This window comes from Leucoraja erinacea, chromosome 3 (genome assembly GCF_028641065.1).
Source record: "Leucoraja erinacea ecotype New England chromosome 3, Leri_hhj_1, whole genome shotgun sequence".
NCBI classification, from domain to species: domain Eukaryota; kingdom Metazoa; phylum Chordata; class Chondrichthyes; order Rajiformes; family Rajidae; genus Leucoraja; species Leucoraja erinaceus.
The window spans coordinates 27,648,831-27,668,514 of record NC_073379.1 but is presented as its reverse complement, the minus strand read 5'-3'; the positions used below and the strand labels follow the sequence as shown (position 1 = coordinate 27,668,514).

Sequence of the window (19,684 nt, the reverse complement as noted above, 5' to 3'; positions counted from 1 at the left end):
ACGAAAAAGGTTGGGAACCCCTGGCCTAGGATAATGCTAGTGTACAGGGTGATCGCTGGTTGGCGTGGAGCCGGTGGGCTGAAGGATCTGTTTCCATGCTGTATCTGCAAAGTAAAGTCTGAAGTAAAGTAAAGAGTGTTTAATGGTCATATCCACTGAGACCTGAACAATGAAATTTTTACTTGCTGCGGCATTAAAGTTCAAGTGAGTTTATTGTCATGTGCCCCTGATATGCCAATGAAATTCTTGCTTTTCATTAATGCAACATTCCGACAAATATACGCACAATAAACAATAATACAATTCATTATCAGTTATACTAGGTAACCAGACCATAATAGTGCAAGCCGAAATACGTAGTGCAACATTATACCAAGTCCATTGTAGTTCATTGCTATGGTAGGCTATGGTTACGTATGTGCCGGGTGTCAAGAGCAGATGGTTGATGTAAAGAAGCTGTTCGTGAACCTGGAGGTCACGGTCTCAGGTTCCTGTATCCAGGTTAGACCCCAATCAAATCGTACCATACATGAGTACAATCAAGCCATACACAAGTATAACAGGTAGTGGAAAGGAAAAAATACAGAATACAATGTTATAATGTAATAGCATTACAATTATAGAAAAAGTACAGGTTTAAAAAAAAAAGTGTAAGAGCTGCAATGAGGTAGGTTGGAAGATCGGGACCATACATTTAGCTTGGTAATCTGATAAGTGGGGAAGAAGCTGTTCCTGAATCTGGTGGTGCGTGCTTTCAAGCTTTTGTATCTCTGCCCAACAGGAGAGGGGAGACGAAGGAATGACCGGGGTATAAATGGTTCCTGATTATGTTGGCAGCTTTCCTGAAGCAGCATGGTGTAGAAGGAGTGGATGGGAGGGGAGGTTGGTCTGTGTGATGAATTGGGCTACATCCACAACTCTCTGCAATTTCTTGCAGTCTTGGTCAGAGCTGTTGCCAAACCAAGCTGCGATGCATTCCGATAGGATTCCTTCTAATGTGCATCTGTGGAAGTTGGTAAGAGTCATTGGAGACACGCCAAATGTCTTTAGTCTTCTAACAAAGTATTGGTTTAGAACTTGATTTTTCTTGAGCTGAGTTATTGGATGCATGCCAAATCTTTAACGAAGTAGAGGCATTGTAGTGCTTTCTTGAGTTGAGGGTTCTGGGCAAATGAAGGTGGAGGGGAAGCTGGAGACAAGTGTGTGATTGATGTGAGGGTGAAGAACATCAGAGACAATGGACAGGTAAAGAAGGTAAAGAAGATGCCTAGAACACTTCAGGTGTGGAGCTTTTATCTAACTATAGTGAGAGCCTAAGCTTTCTATCTAAGTGTTCTCAAAGACCTTGTATGGGGACAAATGACATTAGACAAGCATTGTACACCATTTTGGGGCAGCACAGTGGCGCCAGAGACCAGGGTTCGATCTGGAGTTTGCACATTCTCCCTGTGACCGCGTGGATTTTCTCCGGGTGCTCCGGGTTCCTCCCACATTCCAAAGACGTGCAGGTTCTTAGGTTAAGTGGTTTCTGCAAATTGTCCCTAGTGTGTCGGATAGATTAGTGTATGGGTGACTGCTGGTCGGCATGGACTCGGTGGGCTGAATGGCCTATTTCCATGTTATATCACTAAACTAAACTAAATTTGATTTTGCCTTGCTTTTGATGACAAGGTATCATAGAAACATAGAAATTAGGTGCAGGAGGAGGCCATTCGGCCCTTCGAGCCTGCACCGCCATTCAATATGATCATGGCTGATCATCCAACTCAGTATCCCGTACCTGCCTTCTCTCCATACCCTCTGATCCCCTTAGCCACAAGGGCCACATCTAACTCCCTCTTAAATATAGCCACTGAACTGGCCTCAACTACCCTCTGTGGCAGAGAGTTCCAGAGATTCACCACTCTCTGTGTGAAAAAAGTTTTTCTCATCTCGGTTTTTAAAGGATTTCCCCCTTATCCTTAAGCTGTGACCCCTTGTCCTGGACTTCCCCAACATCGGGGAACAATCTTCCTGCATCTAGCCTGTCCAACCCCTTAAGAATTTTTGTAAGTTTCTATAAGATCCCCTCTCAATCTCCTAAATTCTAGAGAGTATAAACCAAGTCTATCCAGTCTTTCTTCATAAGACAGTCCTGACATCCCAGGAATCAGTCTGGTGAACCTTCTCTGCACTCCCTCTATGGCAATAATGTCCTTCCTCAGATTTGGAGACCAAAACTGTACGCATACTCCAGGTGTGGTCTCACCAAGACCCTGTACAACTGCAGTAGAACCTCCCTGCTCCTATACTCAAATCCTTTTGTTATGAAAGCTAAGATACAATTCGCTTTCTTCGCTGCCTGCTGCACCTGCATGCCTACTTTCAATGACTGGTGTACCATGACACCCAGGTCTCGCTGCATCTCCCCTTTTCCTAATCGGCCACCATTTAGATAATAGTCTGCTTTCCTGTTTTTGCCACCAAAATGGATAACCTCACATTTATCCACATTATACTGCATCTGCCAAACATTTGCCCACTCACCCAGCCTATCCAAGTCACCTTGCAGTCTCCTAGCATCCTCCTCACAGCTAACACTGCCCCCCAGCTTAGTGTCATCCGCAAACTTGGAGATATTGTCTTCAATTCCCCCATCCAGATCATTAATATATATTGTAAATAGCTGGGGTCCTAGCACTGAGCCTTGCGGTACCTCACTAGTCACTGCCTGCCATTGTGAAAAGGACCTGTTTACTCCTACTCTTTGCTTCCTGTTTGCCAGCCAGTTCTCTATCCACATCAATACTGAACTCCCAATGCCGTGTGCTTTAAGTTTGTATACTAATCTCTTATGTGGGACCTTGTCGAAAGCCTTCTGGAAGTCCAGATACACCACATCCACTGGTTCTCCCCTATCCACGCTACTAGTTACATCCTCGAAAAATTCTATAAGATTCGTCAGACATGATTTACCTTTCGTAATCAGGAGCATCCAACATTCACACAAAATTTTGGCCCAGCTGACCTTCCCACTAGTAGTTAGTGAGCTCCACACCCAAGTGTCGGGAAGCCCTGGCGTCCTTGAATATCTCATTAAGGGAATTCCAGAGCTCGGAACATCAGACCCAAGAGTGGATACGTGGCCAAGGTTGCAGCTGTTAGTGATTAGGAAAGGAGAGCAGGGATTGGAGAACGGTGGAGCTGGAGGAGGTTACTCCAATGGAATGAATCACAAAGAACACAAAGAGCTGGAGTAACTCAGCGAGTCAATAGACAATAGGTGCAGGAGTAGGCCATTTGGCCCTTCGAGCCAGCACCGCCATTCAATGTGATCATGGCTGATCATCCCCAATCAGTACCCCGTTCCTGCCTTCTCTCTCATATCCCCTGACTCCACTATTTTTAAGAGCCCTATCTAGCTCTCTCTTGAAAGCATTCAGAGAACCTGCCTCCACTGCCCTCTGAGGCAGAGAATTCCACAGACTCGCCACTCTCTGTGAGAAAAAATTGTTTCCTCGTCTCCGTTCTAAATGGCTTACTCCTTATTCTTAAACTGTGGCCCCTGGTTCTGGACTCCTCCAACATCGGGAACATGTTTCCTGCCTCTAGCGTGTCCAAACCCTTAACAATCTTATATGTTTCAATGAGATTCCCTCTCATCCTTCTAAACTCCAGAGTGTAGAAGCCCAGCTGCTCCATTCTCTCAGCATCAGGCAGCTTCTCTGGAGAACATGGATAGGTGATATTTTAGATCGAGACCCTTCTTCAGATTGATCCTTCGGACTCTTCAGACCTTTCTTCAGACATTTACTTTTTTTAGTTTTAGTTTTTGAGATACAGAAACAGGCCCTTCGTCCCACTGAGTCTGCGCCAACCAGCGATCCCCGAACACGTTCTATCCTACATATTAGGACAATTTACAGAAGCCAATTAACCAATTAAGCCCGTCTTTGGAGTGTGGGAAGAAACCGTAGAAAACCCATGTGGTCACAGGGAGAAAGTATAATCTCCATACAGACAAATAACCATAGTTAGAATCGAACCTAGGTCACTAGCGTTGCAGGGCAGTAACTCTACTGCTGTTCCACTGTGCTACCCAAGCACAGACCTTTCTTCAGATTGATACTTCAGACCCTTTAGTTTAGTTTAGTTTAGTCGGGATCAAACCTGGGTCACCGGTGCTGTAAACGCTGTAAGGCAGCGAATCTGCTGCTGAACCACAGTGCCACCCTTCTTCACAATGAATTATTTTGAATCTTGCTATGCACACGACTATCACTTTTGTCATCCCTGCCCTCCAGAGTTCATCTATTGTGTGGAAAGAATGGAGACACTACTCTTATGTTATTTTACAAGGCTTGTTTTTCCTATTAATGTTTCATTGTTTTGCTGACCCATAACTCTGCTCTCTAATGCAGCAATTAAGAAAACATCAAGTTTGAAAGCATTCACACTAACCTCTGTGATTTCCATTGTTTATCTTGGCTTCAGTGTTCAGCTCGATCCAAAACATTGTCCTATCTATGCTCCGCCTCAGATGCTGCGTGACCCACTAAGTTCCTCCAGCACGTTGCGTCAGTTGAAGATTCCAGCACCTGCAGTTCTTTGTGTCTCTAACTTGAAATAGGACGGCACGGTGGTGCAGCAGTACAGTCACTGCCTTACACTGCCAGAGACCTGGTTTGATCCTGACTATGGGCGCCATCTGTACAGAGTTTGTACGTTCTCCCTGTGACCGCATGGGTTTACTCCGGGTGCTCCAATTTCTTCTCCATATTCCAAAAACGTGCAGGTTCGTAAGTCGTTGGCTTCTGTAAAATTGCCCCGGGTGTGTAGGATGCAATATTGGGATAACATGGAACTAGTGTGATGGTTAGTTGGCATGGACCCGGTGGGCCAAAGATTCAGATTCAATTTAATTTAATTGTCATTGTCAGTGTACAGTACAGAGACAACGAAATGCATTTAGAGACAACGAAACAAAGGGCTTGTTTCCATGTGTAGCCAGGAACTGCAGACTCTGGTTTATACCGAAGATAGACACATGGTGCTGGAATGGTCAGTGGGTCCGGCAGCATCTCTGGAGTAAAAGGATGGGTGACATTTTGGGTAGGGGCCCTTCTTCAGACCCTTGTTTCCATGCTGTATCTCTAAACTAAACTGACCCACTGAGTTTCTCGATCAGTTTTCCGTGGCTCAAGATTCAAGCATTTGCAGCTCCTTGTGTTTCTAACATGAATACCCAACAAGACCAAACACAAGCATGACTGCACAAAAAGGAATGAGAGAGTGGGAGGCATTGGCTGAGGATGTTTGTGTGTAGAATGAGCAGCAGAGAAGTTCCACAGAAATTTGAAGAAAAAGGGTTACTTGGTTGGGAAGTACCAGATGATTCCTCCTTATTAAAAAGCAACATTTTGATGGCTATGGTGTTTTACCCATCCAGGATAGTGTACCATCCAAAGTCCCATGGCTAATCTGAACCATATGTATCAGCTGTAATGTTGTTTTAGCTTCAGTTTTAGAGACACAGCGTGGAAACAAGCCCTTCGGCCCACTGAGTCCATGCCGAGCTGCGATCATTCGTATGTTATTTCTATCCTGCACAAACCCTTTGGAATGTAGGAGGAAATCGGAGTACCTGGAGAAAAGCCATGTGGTCACAGGGAGAACATGCAAACTCCCTGCGAACATGCAAACTCCCTAAACAGATAGCAACCGTAGACAGGATCGAACCCTGGTCTCTGGTGCTGAGAGGCAGCAACTCTACCGCTGTGCCACTGTACCACCCATCGCCACTGTTGTGTCCATTCCCTTTCCTTGGTATCCTAATCTAGCAAGAACCGTGGTCACAGATCACAGACAGCTCTCCTCACAGCATGTGGCAAATGAGAATATAATGAAAACAGAGCATGCTGGTAATACTCAACAAAACAGGCTGATCTGGGGAGAGAGAGACGCAATCAAAACTTAACATCATAACATCTATGGAGCGTAGAAAATAGGCGACGTTTCGGGCCGAAACCCTTCTTCAGACAATCTTGATCTTCCAACCTACCTCATTGCACACCCTGCGCTACTTCTCTGCAACGTGTAACTAACTCCTTTACACTATAACATTATATTCTACTCGCTGGTATTTTTCTCTTTGCATTAACTTGTTCTATTTGTGGAGAATACAAAGTGCTGGAGGAACTCAGCAGATCAGGCAGCAAGTGTGGAGGGAATAAATAGCCAACGTTTCTGGTTGGGACCTTTTCACACTTTGGGTGCCAACCCAAGATGAAATTTATCAATTCCCTCCACAGATGCTCCATGACCGCTGAATTACTCCAGTACTGTGTTTTGCTCAATGTTTGGGAAAAGTAAGGAATTGAGAGCTATGGGGAAGTGGCAGAGAAGAGATGGGGGGCTGGGTAGTTCAGATATTGAATGGTAGGATAGGCTCGAAGGGCCAAGTGGCATATTCCAGGCTCCTATTTTCTGCTGGTGGCATGTTGAGCATCGGTGTTGGGAGTGGACTCTGTAAGGCTTGTGTCTCAACGAACAGATCGGGGATTGACACGCCAGGTTTATTTTGAGCATGAACCACTCCTTTAAGCTGCGTCTTCTGCTCGTTGAAGAGTAAGGCAGGGCTTTCTTGTCCCTGGTCCACAAATGTGTTGTGTGCAGTTATCAGTTTCTTCCCAGCAGTTATCAGGCAACTGAACCGTCCTCTCACCAACTAGAGAGTGGTCCTGACCTACCATCTACCTTGAAGTGGTAGTCTGAAGAATGATCTCAACCCAAAAAGCCCATTCCTACTCTCCAGAGATGTTGCCTGTCCCGCTGAGTTATTCCAGCATTTGGGGTCTATCTCCCATCTACCTTATTGGAGACCCTCAGACTATTTTTAATCAGACTTTACTGGACTTTTTCTTGCACCCTTTATCCTGTATCTGTACACTGTGGACGGATTGATTCTAATCATGTTTCGTCTTTGCTCTAACTGGATAGCATGCAACAAAAAAGCTTTTCACTGTACCTTGGTACACGTGACAATAATTAAACCAAACTATAAGTTCACAGGATGCTGGTTAAACTGAGCTGGCAATGCCAGACCTCCAAGTGGGAACACACCATCAATATATCCACTTGTACTTCTCTCTACATTCAAATGGCCGTAATTATCGGTGGTAGGTGGGAGGATCGAGGAGGGTATCTGGAAAACTGCTGTACAATTACTGTAAATCCATGAATCCAAAACTCTTGTTCCAAGCAAGGTCTTTGCAAGCAGGAAAAAACTGGAGGTATGAATGCCGCCTTTACAAACTGATGCCTCAGGGCTTTTTCTTCAACACTTCCTGGCAGCAAATTAGCTGACATCCTGCAATTTCCAAGACGGGAATGGTTCTGAGATTTTGCTCCAAGCATCTTTGTCAACCTGACTGGAGCGGATTACACTTGGAATTGAGCCAGCACTCCATTCTGACTCATGTGTTAAGTACAATACCTCCACTCTAAAACATCAGCACATGGCTTATAGGGAACGTTGTAGACCAGATGGATGTAGGAGTGCAGGTACATAGTTCCTTTAAAGTGGCGTCACAAGTAGGTTGGGTGGTCTAGAAGGCTTTCAGCACGTTGGCCTTCATCAATCAGAGCATTGAGTATAGACGTTGGGAGGTCATGTTCCAGTTGTGTAAGCCATTGGTGAGGCCACACTTACAGTATTGTAGATAGACACAAAATGCTGGAGTAACTCTGGGCCAGGCAGCATCTCTGGAAAAAAGTTATGGGTGGGAATCCTTCCTCATACTGGTCTGAAAAGGTACAAAGAACAAATTAATGTACCAAACGAATCAAAGCCAGCAACAAGGAAAGGATAAACTAAACATATTTCCATTTGCTCTACCTACTGTACTTGAGTTTGAACTGATTGTATCTACAGTGTGGTATACAGTATCGGATATTTTTGGATAGCATGCAAAGTAAAGCTTCTCACTTTAGTTTGGTCAACATGACATTGAAAAACCTAAGCCAACCAAAGCCTGTCATTTTACATAATTAACGTGCTGTCGGCCTGGGCTTCACCTCTCAGTGCCTCTCCCTCCGTGAGGGAGAACGTCAGCCAGAAAGCTTCGACAATGAACCTACCTCCCATCCATTGACACCATCTACACTTCACGCTGCCTCGGCAAGGCCACCAGCATAATGAAGGGAAACATCACTCCCTCTTCTCCCCTCCCATGAGGCATGAGGGAGTGCTAAATTAGATAACTCTGTCAACAACGATGGCTGATGCTCTCCATCTGCCTGACCCCGTCCTATTGTGTTACTGCAACAGGCGTCAAATATTGTTTTACTTTAGACTTTAGAGACACAGCTTGGACACAGGCCCTTCGGCCCACTGAGTCCATGCTGACCAGCGATCATCCATGCACTAGCACTATCCTACACACTAGGGACAATTTACAATTTTACAGAAGCCAATTAACCTGCAAACCTGCACGTCTTTGGAATGTAGGAGGAAACCGGAGCACCCAGAGAAAACCCACACGGTCTCAGGGAGAACGCACAAACTCCATACGGACAGCACCCGTCGTCAGGATCAAACCCAGGTCTCCAGCTCTACAAGGCAGCAGCTCTACTGCTGCGCCACTGTGCCGCCCTCCCGTCTCTTCATCCTTGTCTGATTTCACTCTCTGATGAAGGCAATATCTGGTCTGGTTTAATTCTCAGTGATTCAGCCATGTCTGAGCTGTCTCAGCAGTCCACCTGTGGATCATCCTTAACACATGGGCATGGTGTGGCAGCCAACAGGAAGATCAGTCACTGAGTGATAACTTCCCAGTGCTGTCTGCGCTGTCAGTGTGGTTGCAAACGCTGTACGAACAGGAAGGTCTTTCATCACTTAACTGACAATTTAGAAGCCAATGCTGTCTGTTAAATGTAGCCAGAATAGATGCCGGATACTAATTCCATCGTTATCTGCTGGGTGAGGTTCCCTGTTAGCAGCCTGCTCTATCTATAACTGTTACAATTTAGCAGTGGTTCAAAGAACTGAATTCAAAAGTCAAGAGTCATTAATTGTCGTATGCAACGGGATCAGAATAGACTTATAGTCATACATCGTGGAAACAGGCCTTTCGGCCCAGCTTGCCCATGCCAACCCACATATCGCATCTATAATAGTCCCACCTATCCATGCTTGGCCCTTGTCCTTCTAAACCTATCCTGCCCATGTACCTGTCCAAATGTCTCTTATACATTATAGCCTCAACTACCTCCTCCGGCAGCTCGTTCCGTATACCTACCACATTTGTATAAAAAGTTACCCTTCAGGTTCCTAATAAATCTTTCCCCCCCCTCACCTTAAACCTATGTCCTCTGGTTTTCGAGCAATGAAATTCTTACTTGCTGCGGTTTTACAGCTGGGCGAATTGCTGCCTCACACTGCTACAGAGCTGAGTTTGATCCTGACCTCGTGTGCTGTCTGTGTGGAGTTTGCACATGCTCCCTGTGACCGTGCAGGATTCCACCAGGTACACCGGTTCCCGCCCACATCCTGAAGATGTGCAGGTTTTTTTAGGTGAATTGGCCTCTGTAAAATTGCCCCTAGTGTGTAGGGTGTGGATGAGAAAGTGGGGCAACAGAACGAGTGTGGTCAGATGATCAATAGAGGGTGTGGACATGATGGGCCAAATGGCCTGTTTCCACGCCAAAGTAACATAAATTACAAACTGTCGTGGTTGCACCGAGGAATTTTGAGCTTTTTTTCCAAGGTGTATGACTCTATGACTCTATCATGACTTCATTCCATGCGAACAGAGAGAAGAACATAGCCGTCAATTTACAACCAAAGCTAATTTACCTACAAACCTGTGTGTCTTTGGAGTGTGGGAGGAAACCGGAGCACCTGGAGGAAACCCACGCGGTCACAGGGAGAATGTACAAACTCTGTACAGACAGCACCCGTGGTCTGGATCGAGCCCAGGTCACTGGCGCTGTGAGGCAGCAACACTACTGTGGTAACAGGGTGCCGCCCTTTATTGACTGATATGTTCTTTGTTGTGTTACAGTGATCCACTGAGACTACAGCAACTGCAGAACCAAGTGTTGCAGGAACAACAAGCAGGAAAACAAGGCCAGCAGTCACTTGAGCTCTTGCTGTGCTCTCCAACCTCCGCCCAGCCACCCCCTGCCCCCATGAGTGTGCTCAACCCTCACACTCCACCAGCCATGCAGCAAACAACAACTTTCAATTACGCTCGGCCCAAGCAGTTCATTGCCGCTCAAAGCCTCTCATCTTCTGCCGGGTATCTGTCTCCTTCTGGGTCTTCGGGTTCTAACCTGTCCTCACCCCTCTCTCCCCCCGCTACTCACAGACCCTTTAACCGGGTGGTCTTGCCTCTGTCCCAGGGGGAGGGCGATCAGCGACGCTCCGGCTCCGGCTCCGGCTCTCCCTGGGGCCCTTCGTCGCCCTCCCCTCCGCTTCCCCCGCCGCCCCCCATCCAAAGCCCCTCCGCTTTCTACCCGCTGGACTCCTACCCTCTGCCTCCTCCGCCTCCACCGCTCCTAGCCTCCCCGTTGCAGCCCCACTACCTCTCACCCTCCGCCGGCAGGGCCTCCCCCCACTCCGGCCAGTCGCCTGCGGCTTTCCTCAGCTCCATGTTGCCATCAAAGCCGGCCGTGTTGCCCGTCAACGCTCTGGGCCTGCCTAAAGGAGCCGTGCCAATGTAAGTAAGAGCAGAGGTGTCTCACGACTGCCCTACAATGCAACGTGTTGGTCTGTGGCCTTCGCTTTCCTCTCGGTACTCATTACGGTTTGCAGGGGGTGCCATGGAGTGTGATCTCTCTCGGAGTGGAGCAGACTCAATGGGCCGAATAGCCTAATTCTGCTCTTATGACTTATCTGTGCTGGGATCTCGGCCATTTGCAATATACAGTAAACCCTCGTTATTACGGACCTCATTATGACATTATAGCATCCGAAGAAGGGTTTCAACCTGAAACGTCACCTATTCCTTTCTCCAGAGATGCTCCTTAACCCACTGAGTTACTCCAGCATTTTGTGTCTATCTTTTAATAATGAATTTTGGTTACGCTGGAATTTTGGTTATCGCCAGGCTGGGCTTCTGACGTCGCCCCCAGCCGCTCCCAGGCCATAACCTACTACCGCCAACCCATACCTGCACTCCGGCAGCCCGCAGGCTGCGACCAGTGACTCCCCTCCCTGGTCCTCACCACAACTCACCTGGATTCCAGGCCCTGTTCCAGACCAAGAGTCACATAGCCCTTTTCTCTAGAGTGCTGCCTGACCCGCTGACTTACTCCAACATTTGTGTCAATCCTAGGTGTAAACCAACATTTGCAGTTCCTTCTTACTCACACACACAGATATATATATATATAGCTTTAAAGTGAGAGAGGTAAAGTTTTCTTTACACAGAGGATAGTGAGTGCCTGGAATGCACTCAGTCTCGTCGATGTACAGCAGACCACATTGGGAACACCAGATGCAGTAGATGAGGTTGGAAGAGGTGCATGTGAACCTCCATCTCATCTGGAAGGACTGCTGGGGTCCCTGCATGAAGGATAGGGTGGATGTAGAGCATAGCGGGATGGAAAGTTGAACAGATGGGATTTAATCCTAACAACTATCAGTTTTTGGGAAGTTAAATAGGAATAGGACATATACAGTAAATAGTTGAGCTCTAAGGATTGTTGATGAACAAAGGGATCTGGGGGTACAAGTTCACAATTCCCTGTAAGTGACTGCACAAGTAGATTGGGTGGTGAAGAACTTATTTGGTTTGGTGCTTACATAGATGGAACAGAGAATATCAGAATTGTGATAGAGAGTCAAGTGTTTTATTGTCATATGTTCCAGATGGAACAATGACATTCTTACTTGCAGCAGCACAACAGAATATGTAAACATAATACTCTGTAAACAATATAATAAATGAGAAAAAGAGTTCAGTGTATGTGTTTACATACATGCACATATATACACACACACACATATATGAAAACAAACAAACAATAATAGTGCAAAAAGACAATGCCCAACAAAAACCAATGCCCCTAAGCCTATGTAGTTTAGAGGTTATTTGGAAGTTGCAGTGTTTAATAGCCTGATGGCTGCAGGGATGAAGCCGTTACTGAACATGCATGTCAATTTGTGATCCCAGCTACAAAGACAGATGTGTACAGCAATTTGTTCTTCCTCCGCACAATTAAAGCATGGAATAATCTCCACCCTACTATAGTTACCCAACCAGATGCAACTAAATTTAAGGTAGCTCTTTCTTCCCGATAACCCTTTCTGGCTTAAGCCCTCAATTCACCACCTCCAGTTTAATTTCCATTTGGAATATTTTGGAGGACCAAGAACCAAGAAGAACCAAGTTACAACTCTGCAAAACACCACTTAGACCACTTGTGGAATACTGTGTGCAGTACCGTTCACCAACTGTGTCACCAACTTTGCAAAGGAGATTCACCATGATTCCAATTATAGTGATGTTACACAACTTAGTGCACAAAATGCTGGAATAACTCAGCAGGTCAGGCAGCATCTCTGGAACTCTACTTTCCCTATCCCCTGACTCTCAGTCTGAAGAAGGGTCCAAAACAGCACCTATTCTTTTCTCCAGAGATGTCGCCTGACTCGCTGAGTTACTCCAGCATTTGTGTCTAACATCTGTGGAAATCATGGATAGGTAAAAGTAGACAATAGACAATAACGTTTCAAATCAGGACTCTTCTTCAGACCATGTTCCTCAAGGATGCTGCCTGACCCGCTGAGTTACTCCAGCACTTTGTGTTCTATTTTTGTAAACCAGCATTTGCAGTTCCTTCTTTGTACTGGATGTTTTTACACAAATTAGTAGTGTGCTCTCTGGGATTTGGAATGTTCATGGTTGCTATTCCAGATAACCTTCCACCCTGACAATTTCTATAATCACCCCAATGATCTCTGCCTCTCAATGATCCGTGATGGAAAAATAAGTAGCAAGGTAATTTTTTTAACCTTTCATAATGAATTTTAAGTGCAACTAGTTTTTATTTCTACTTGCATACGGAAATCCCCATCATTATTCGATATCAACAAGTGAAAATCGGATTTGGAAATGGCTGGAAACAGCAGTTGCTGGAAACACTCATCTTGTCCGGCAGCATCTGTGGCGAGAGAAATTTGATGACACTTACCAACCACTGACCTCGGCGGTTGACTCTGTTTCTCTCTCCGCACAAGCTGCCTGACCCATAGCCTATTTGTAGCATCTCTGAGCTCTGTTTCCGTTCTCCGACACTGGTTTTGGAGCTGGCCGCATTGCCCTAAGCAGTCCTAACCCAGTCGTTCTTTGCAGAACCCCGCAAAGCCTGAAGAGAGACAGCAGAACTCCTCGCCTGGCCACGGACGAAGAAATCCAGGGAACAAAGGATGCGGTCATTCAGGATCTGGAGAGGAAACTACGCTTCAAAGATGAGCGCGTCAGCAATGGGCAGGTAGCACCATGGACCAAGAACCGGCAATGGGTTGACTCATTATGTCTATTGTAGGTTAATAGTTTGCTGTAAATTGCCCCTGGAGTGTAGGGAGTGGATGCAAGAGTGGGATAACATAGATTGGTTGATTGATACTGTATTAGCACATGACATGTCACATTGAAATTCTTTGTTTTGCATACCATACACAAAATATGCAAAGAGTCGCCACATATAGGATGCCAACAAAGTAGTCCCCAATGGGCCCTCTTCATTCTCGGTGACGTCCCACACCGGGTCCCTCGTTGTTTTAGGGTCCTCTCTCCCTCTCGGCAGCACGTCCTCAACATTGTGGGGTTTGTAGTACACAGAACTAGTGTGAACAAAAAATGTCCCCTCCACAGACACTGCCTGATCCACTGAGTTTCTCCAGAAGCTCATTTCTTTGCTCCAGATTCCAGCATCTGCAGTTCCTTGTCTACAAACAACCTGGGCAGGTTTATTGACTCACATAGTTCATCTGAGGAAGGATGTGCTGGCTCTGGAGAGGGTCCAGTGGAGGTTTACAAGAATTATCCCAGGACTGAGCGAGTTAACATATGTGACAATTTGACAGCACTAGCCCTGTACTAGTTGGAGTTTAGAAGGATGAGGGTAGACCTCATTGAAACTTACCGAATAGTGGAAGGCTTGGATGGAGTGGATGTGCAGGGGATGTTTCCACTAGTGTTCACGAGATTGATCCCTGGGATGGCGGGACTGTCATATGAGGAAAGATTGAAAAGACTAGGCTTGTATTCACAGGAGTTTAGAAGGATGAGGGGGATCTTATAGAAACATATAAAATTAGAAAAGGACTGGACAAGCTTGATGCAGGAAAAATGTTCCCAATGTTGGGTGAGTCCAGAACCAGGGGCCACAGTCTTAGAATAAAGGTGAGGTCATTTAAGACTGAGGTGAGAAAAAACTTTTTCGTCCAGAGAGTTGTGAATTTGTGGAATTCCCTGCCACAGAGGGCAGTGGAGGCCAAGTCACTGGATGGATTTAAGAGAGAGTTGGATAGAGCTCTAGGGGCTAGTGGAATCAAGGGAAATGGGGAGAAGGCAGGCACAGGTTATTGATTGGGGACGATCAGCCATGATCATAATGAATGGCGGTGCTGGCTCGAAGGGCCAAATAGCCTCCTCCTGCGCCTATTTTCTATGTTTCTATGTTTCTATGTTAGTGGGGGAGTTTAGAACTAGAGGTCATAGCCTCAGAATTAAAGGACATTTCTTTAGGAAGATGAAGAGGAATGTCTTTAGTCAGTGGGTGATGAATCTGTGGAATTCTTTGTCCCAGAAGGCTGTGGAGGCCGTCAATGGATATTTTAAACCCATAGATAGATTCTTGATTAATACGGGTGTGAGGAGTTATGGGGAGAAGGCAGGAGAATGGTGTTACGATGGAGACATAGATCAGCCATGGTTGATTGGCGGAGTAGACTTGATGGGCCGAATGGCCTAATTCTGCTCCTATCACTTATGACCTGTGCTGGAGTAACTCAATGGGTCGGGCAGTATCTCTGGAGGTGACATTTTGGGTTGGGACCCTTCTTCAGACTGATTGTAGTGCGAGGAGGGGGGAGAAGCAGGAAGAGAAGAGGGGACGGAACAACACCTGGCAAGTGATAGGTGGATACAGGTGAAAGGGGGGGAGATGGTTGGACGAAGACCAGAGTTGAAAAGACAAATCATCGTGAATTAAGGAGATAAGGATAGAAGAGGTGTGGACTGCAAAGCCAGGGGAAGGGGACAAAGCCAGGGGAAGGGGACAAAGGGAGAGAAGGGTGAGATTGTGACAGAAATGGGTATACATACAGGTGGACACAGGGAACAGAGATGGGGCAGAGAAAGGAGATGCGGGTACAAACAGGGAACTGCAGATGCTGATTTACACAAAAGGACACAAAGTGCTGGAGTAGTGCAACGGGTCAGGGAGCATCTCTGGAGCACATGGATACATGGCGTTTCGGGTTGGGATCCTACTTCAGTGATGAGATTTGGAACAGTCTGAGAGAAGAAGCCTGGTGGTCTTTGGGGTCATGGTCAAGGGGTAGGTATGAGGATGTGTCAGAGAGATGACATCCGGCCTCAGCACGGTAGATGTCAGCCTGCCATGACTACAACAGCAGTTCCCTTGTTGGTAGGTTTAGAGGAGGGGGAGTGTTTATAGAGTATTTATAGACAGTGGTGCAACGGTAGAGTTGCTGCCTCATAGCGCCAGAGATCCTGTTTATGGGTGTTGTATGTACGGAGTTTGTACATTCTCCCCATGACTGCGTGGGTTTTCTCCGGGTGCTCCGGTTTTCTCCCACACTCCAAAGACGTGCAGGTTAATTGGCTTCTGTAAATTCCATTGTCCCTGGTGCTAGTTGACAGAATGATTGCTGGTCGGCGTGGACTCGGTGGGCCCAAGGGCCTGTTTCCACGCCGTATTCTATAGTGTAAAATCTGAAAAATTAATGTTCACCCCGTTCGATTGTAAGCTACAGGAGGTGCTGCTCCTTTTGTATTGCTTTACTAAGTCAGGGTAAAACCTTAGTTTTAGCAAAATGACCGCACTCAGACAGGGCACAGGGAAGAGGTATTGGGGGGGTTGGTGGGGAGGGGGTTGTAGGTTAGTTGCTTAACATCTGTGCCTTGTTTCCTCTCTATTGCTCCTCCATGCTCTCCACCACCCCTCTCCCCCCACCAACCCTCCCTTAGAGACTGACCTATGAAGAAAAGATGGCCCGGAGGCTTCTCGGAGCCGACAATGCCGCCACGGTGTTCAACTTTCAGGAGGCCGAGGAAGACCAAGGGGCCCAGGTGGGTTTGGCTCGTGTTTGAGGCCTTGTCTGACTTAAGGATCTGTTTCCATTGAGAGAACAAAACTGATTAGTTCCGCACCAGAAAATCTTTTCTGCAAATGCAACACAGGTCTGTAATTTAGATAATTGGCCTACATTTCCACGGGGTATAATAAGAAGAACACGGAAACATGCAAACACGGAAACTGGCCCCTCGGTCTAACTTGCCCATGTTGACCAAGGTGCCCCATCTATGTCAGTCCCACCTACTTTGTGTTTGGCATGTATCTCTTTTAACCTGCCCCTTCCATGAACCTGCCCAAATGCCTTTTAAATATTTTACTTTGGACTTTAAAGATACGGCATGGAAACAGGTTTTTCAGCCCACTGGGTCCACGCCGACTAATGCCCCGTACACTAGCTGTATCCTACAAACTAGGGACAATTTACATTTTACGGAAGCCAATTGACCAACAAACTTGTACTTCTTTGCAGTGTGGGTGGAAACCGGAGCACCCAGATACAGGGAGAACTTACAAACTCCGTACAAACATCACCCATAGACAGGATCGAACCCGGGTATCTGGCGCTGTAAGGCAGCAACTCCACTGGCACGTTGTATATTGTTACAGTACCAGCCTCAACTACCTCCTCCGGTAGTTCATTCCATACACCCACCGGGTGGAAAACATTTCCCATCAGGTTCCTATTAAACCTTTCCTCTCTCACCTTAAACGTTTAACCACTGGATCTTGTTTCACTTACTCTGGGCAAATGACTGTGTGCATTCATCCTATCCAAATCCCTCATAATCTTATACATCTTTATAAGGTCACCCCTCAGCCTTCTGCATTCCAGGGAATAAAGTCCTAGCCTGCCCAACCTCTCCCTATAGCTCAGGCCCTTGAATCCTGGCATCATCCTCGATACTTAAGATAGTTCAGCATAATAACATTCACAGAGGGGGATTCAAATCATTTTTCTCTCAATTTGAATTAAGCTCTTACTTTCTTTTCCATGCTATTTATTTCCTCGTTAAGACATGGATAATTGAACTCTAGTGAATTGTTCGCTACAAATAGCCAGAACATTATGTTTAATTTGGGTTTTTTGGGCCTCCGCAGGCCAGGATGTTTTTGCTTAAATATGGTATAAGATTTACACAACAATGTATCAAGGGAACAAGAAAAAGATTTTCATGCGAATAGAATAAATGTAGTGTCTTTCTTTTCGTTTATAAGATGCTTTCTATGCCAAGTTCTGGGATTTGTTTTGCATCTGCTGACTTCTATTAACTCGAGGGAAACAGGAGGGGAGGAGGAGGGGGGGATGGGTCAACACAATGGTGCAGTTAGTTAGTAGAGTGGCTACCTCACAGCTCAAGCGACCCAGGTTCGATCCTGACTCCCGGTGCTGTCTGTGCGGAGTCTGCACGTTCTCCCAGTGACCGTATCGGATTCCCCTCTCCTGGGATCCCCAGTTCCCTCCCACATTCAAAAGTCATGCCCAGGTTAGTTGGCCCCTGCAAATTGGTATGTAGGGGAAATCAAGAACCAAAAAATTTGTACAGAGTTTGTACATTCTCCCTGTGACCGCGTGGGTGTTCTCTTGTTGGTTCAATTTCCTCCCATGTTGCAAGACTTGCATGTTTGTAGGTTATTTGGCTTCCATAAAAAACAATTGTCCCTAGTGTGTAGGATAGAAGTAGAATACGGGTGATCGCTGGTTGGCATAGACTCGGTGGGCCGAAGGGCCTGTTTCCACCTTGTATCTCTAAGCTAAACTAAATTACACCTTCCCTGGAGAGATGCACTACTCTCCGAAGATGCTCAGTGCCAGTCAGTCTTTTTCTCAGTCTTTGCCGCCTGATCCGCTGAGTTGCTCCAGCTTTTTGTGTCTATCTTTGGAACAAACCAGCATCTGCAGTTCCTTCCTACACTGTGCTAATCTGATCTCTCCATGCTCTCATCCTCCCTCTTGTGGTCCATCACTGACTATTTCCCCCAACCCCCCCCCGTCTCTCTCTCTCTCCAGCAGGACTACAAAGTCTCCACCTTTGAGCAGAGGCTGATCAGTGAAATCGAGTTCCGTCTGGAGCGCTCCAATACTGACGAGTCGGATGACGAGGTCTTCCATGACGAGCTGCCTCCGCAGTGCTCGGCGCCGACCTTCGAGAAGAAGCTGAAGCACATCAAGCTGTTCGAGGGCAATCCCTTCACCTTCACCTGCAAAGTCAGCGGGCAGCCCATGCCTAAGGTACGTGGGGGGAATACTGGGGCTGGCAAAACTACTGGGCCTGGACCAGCCATAATAAAGCAATGTCCAAGAAAGCACACTAGCACCTCTACTTCCTTAGAAGGCTTAGGATGTTCGGCATGTCCCCAACAACTCTCACCATATTTCTACAGATGCGCCGTAGAAATAATTTTATCGGGATGCATCACAGCATGGTTTGGTAACAACTCCATCCCAAACTGCAAGAAATGGCAGAGGATTGTGGATGTAGCCATTCAACCTGCCGATCGTCACAAAGTCCCATTGATGCTGAGGTTGGCCACCTCACCCGGCTTACTCGCCACATTGTCGGGTGACTTCCAGGGGGGGATTCAAGTATGCTCTCGTAACTTTGTCCAGATTAACGGAGGTGCTGGACCTCCTGTTGCCGAAAAATCGTTGGTGGTTCTGCACTAAGTAAATGTTGCAAATGTTATGGTCTTACGTTGACGTTGAGATGGACCTTTCACCTCGAGGTGTCCTCATCTTTGCTCCTCACCCTCAACAGGTTTACTGGTTCAAGGACGGCAATCAAATTTCCAAGCGTAGCGAGCATTACCAGATTGGCCGCGATCCAGACGGGACCTGCTCCCTCCACACCAAAGCTGCCACGTTGGATGATGACGGAAATTACACCATCATGTTGGCTAACCCACAGGTAGGTCATGTCCTTGCATGGAGTTTGGTCAAGAGTTGGGTTGGAACAAGACCAATGAGACTCCTTTCAAATAAACCTTGGGATGCAACTCCATTACAACCAGTGTTAATAATAATAATAATAATAATCTTTATTGTCATTGTACAAGACAACGAAATTTAGTTGGAGCAGTCCTCCAGCTGCACGGGAATATGAGTATAAAATAAGTTTAAAAAATAACTATTAAAAAACATATCGGAGTATGAGCGGGTGTGTGAGAGAGAGGGGGGGAATCAGTGTGGGAGGGGGATAGAGTTCAGTAGTGTCACAGCTCTGTGGTAGAAGCTGTTTTTTAGTCTTGTCATGCGGGCGCTCAGTGTCCTGTATCGTCTTCCTGAGGGCAGGGGGGTGAAGAGGCAGTGTCCAGGGTGTGTGCTGTCTCTAATGATGCCCTTGACCCTCCGGATGCAGCGGGTCCGGTAGAT

At 46.5% G+C, this 19,684-nt stretch overlaps 1 protein-coding gene across 1 annotated transcript in view; it reads left to right on the top strand.

Moving 5' to 3' along the window:
• The window catches only part of palld (palladin, cytoskeletal associated protein), a 241,572-nt gene that overhangs the window by 196,427 nt on the left and 25,461 nt on the right, over window positions 1-19,684 (top strand). The window contains 5 exon segments of the mRNA XM_055632345.1: window positions 10,044-10,700; window positions 13,341-13,479; window positions 16,206-16,307; window positions 18,323-18,544; window positions 19,071-19,220. Of these exon segments, the coding sequence (XP_055488320.1) occupies window positions 10,044-10,700; window positions 13,341-13,479; window positions 16,206-16,307; window positions 18,323-18,544; window positions 19,071-19,220 (1,270 nt within the window).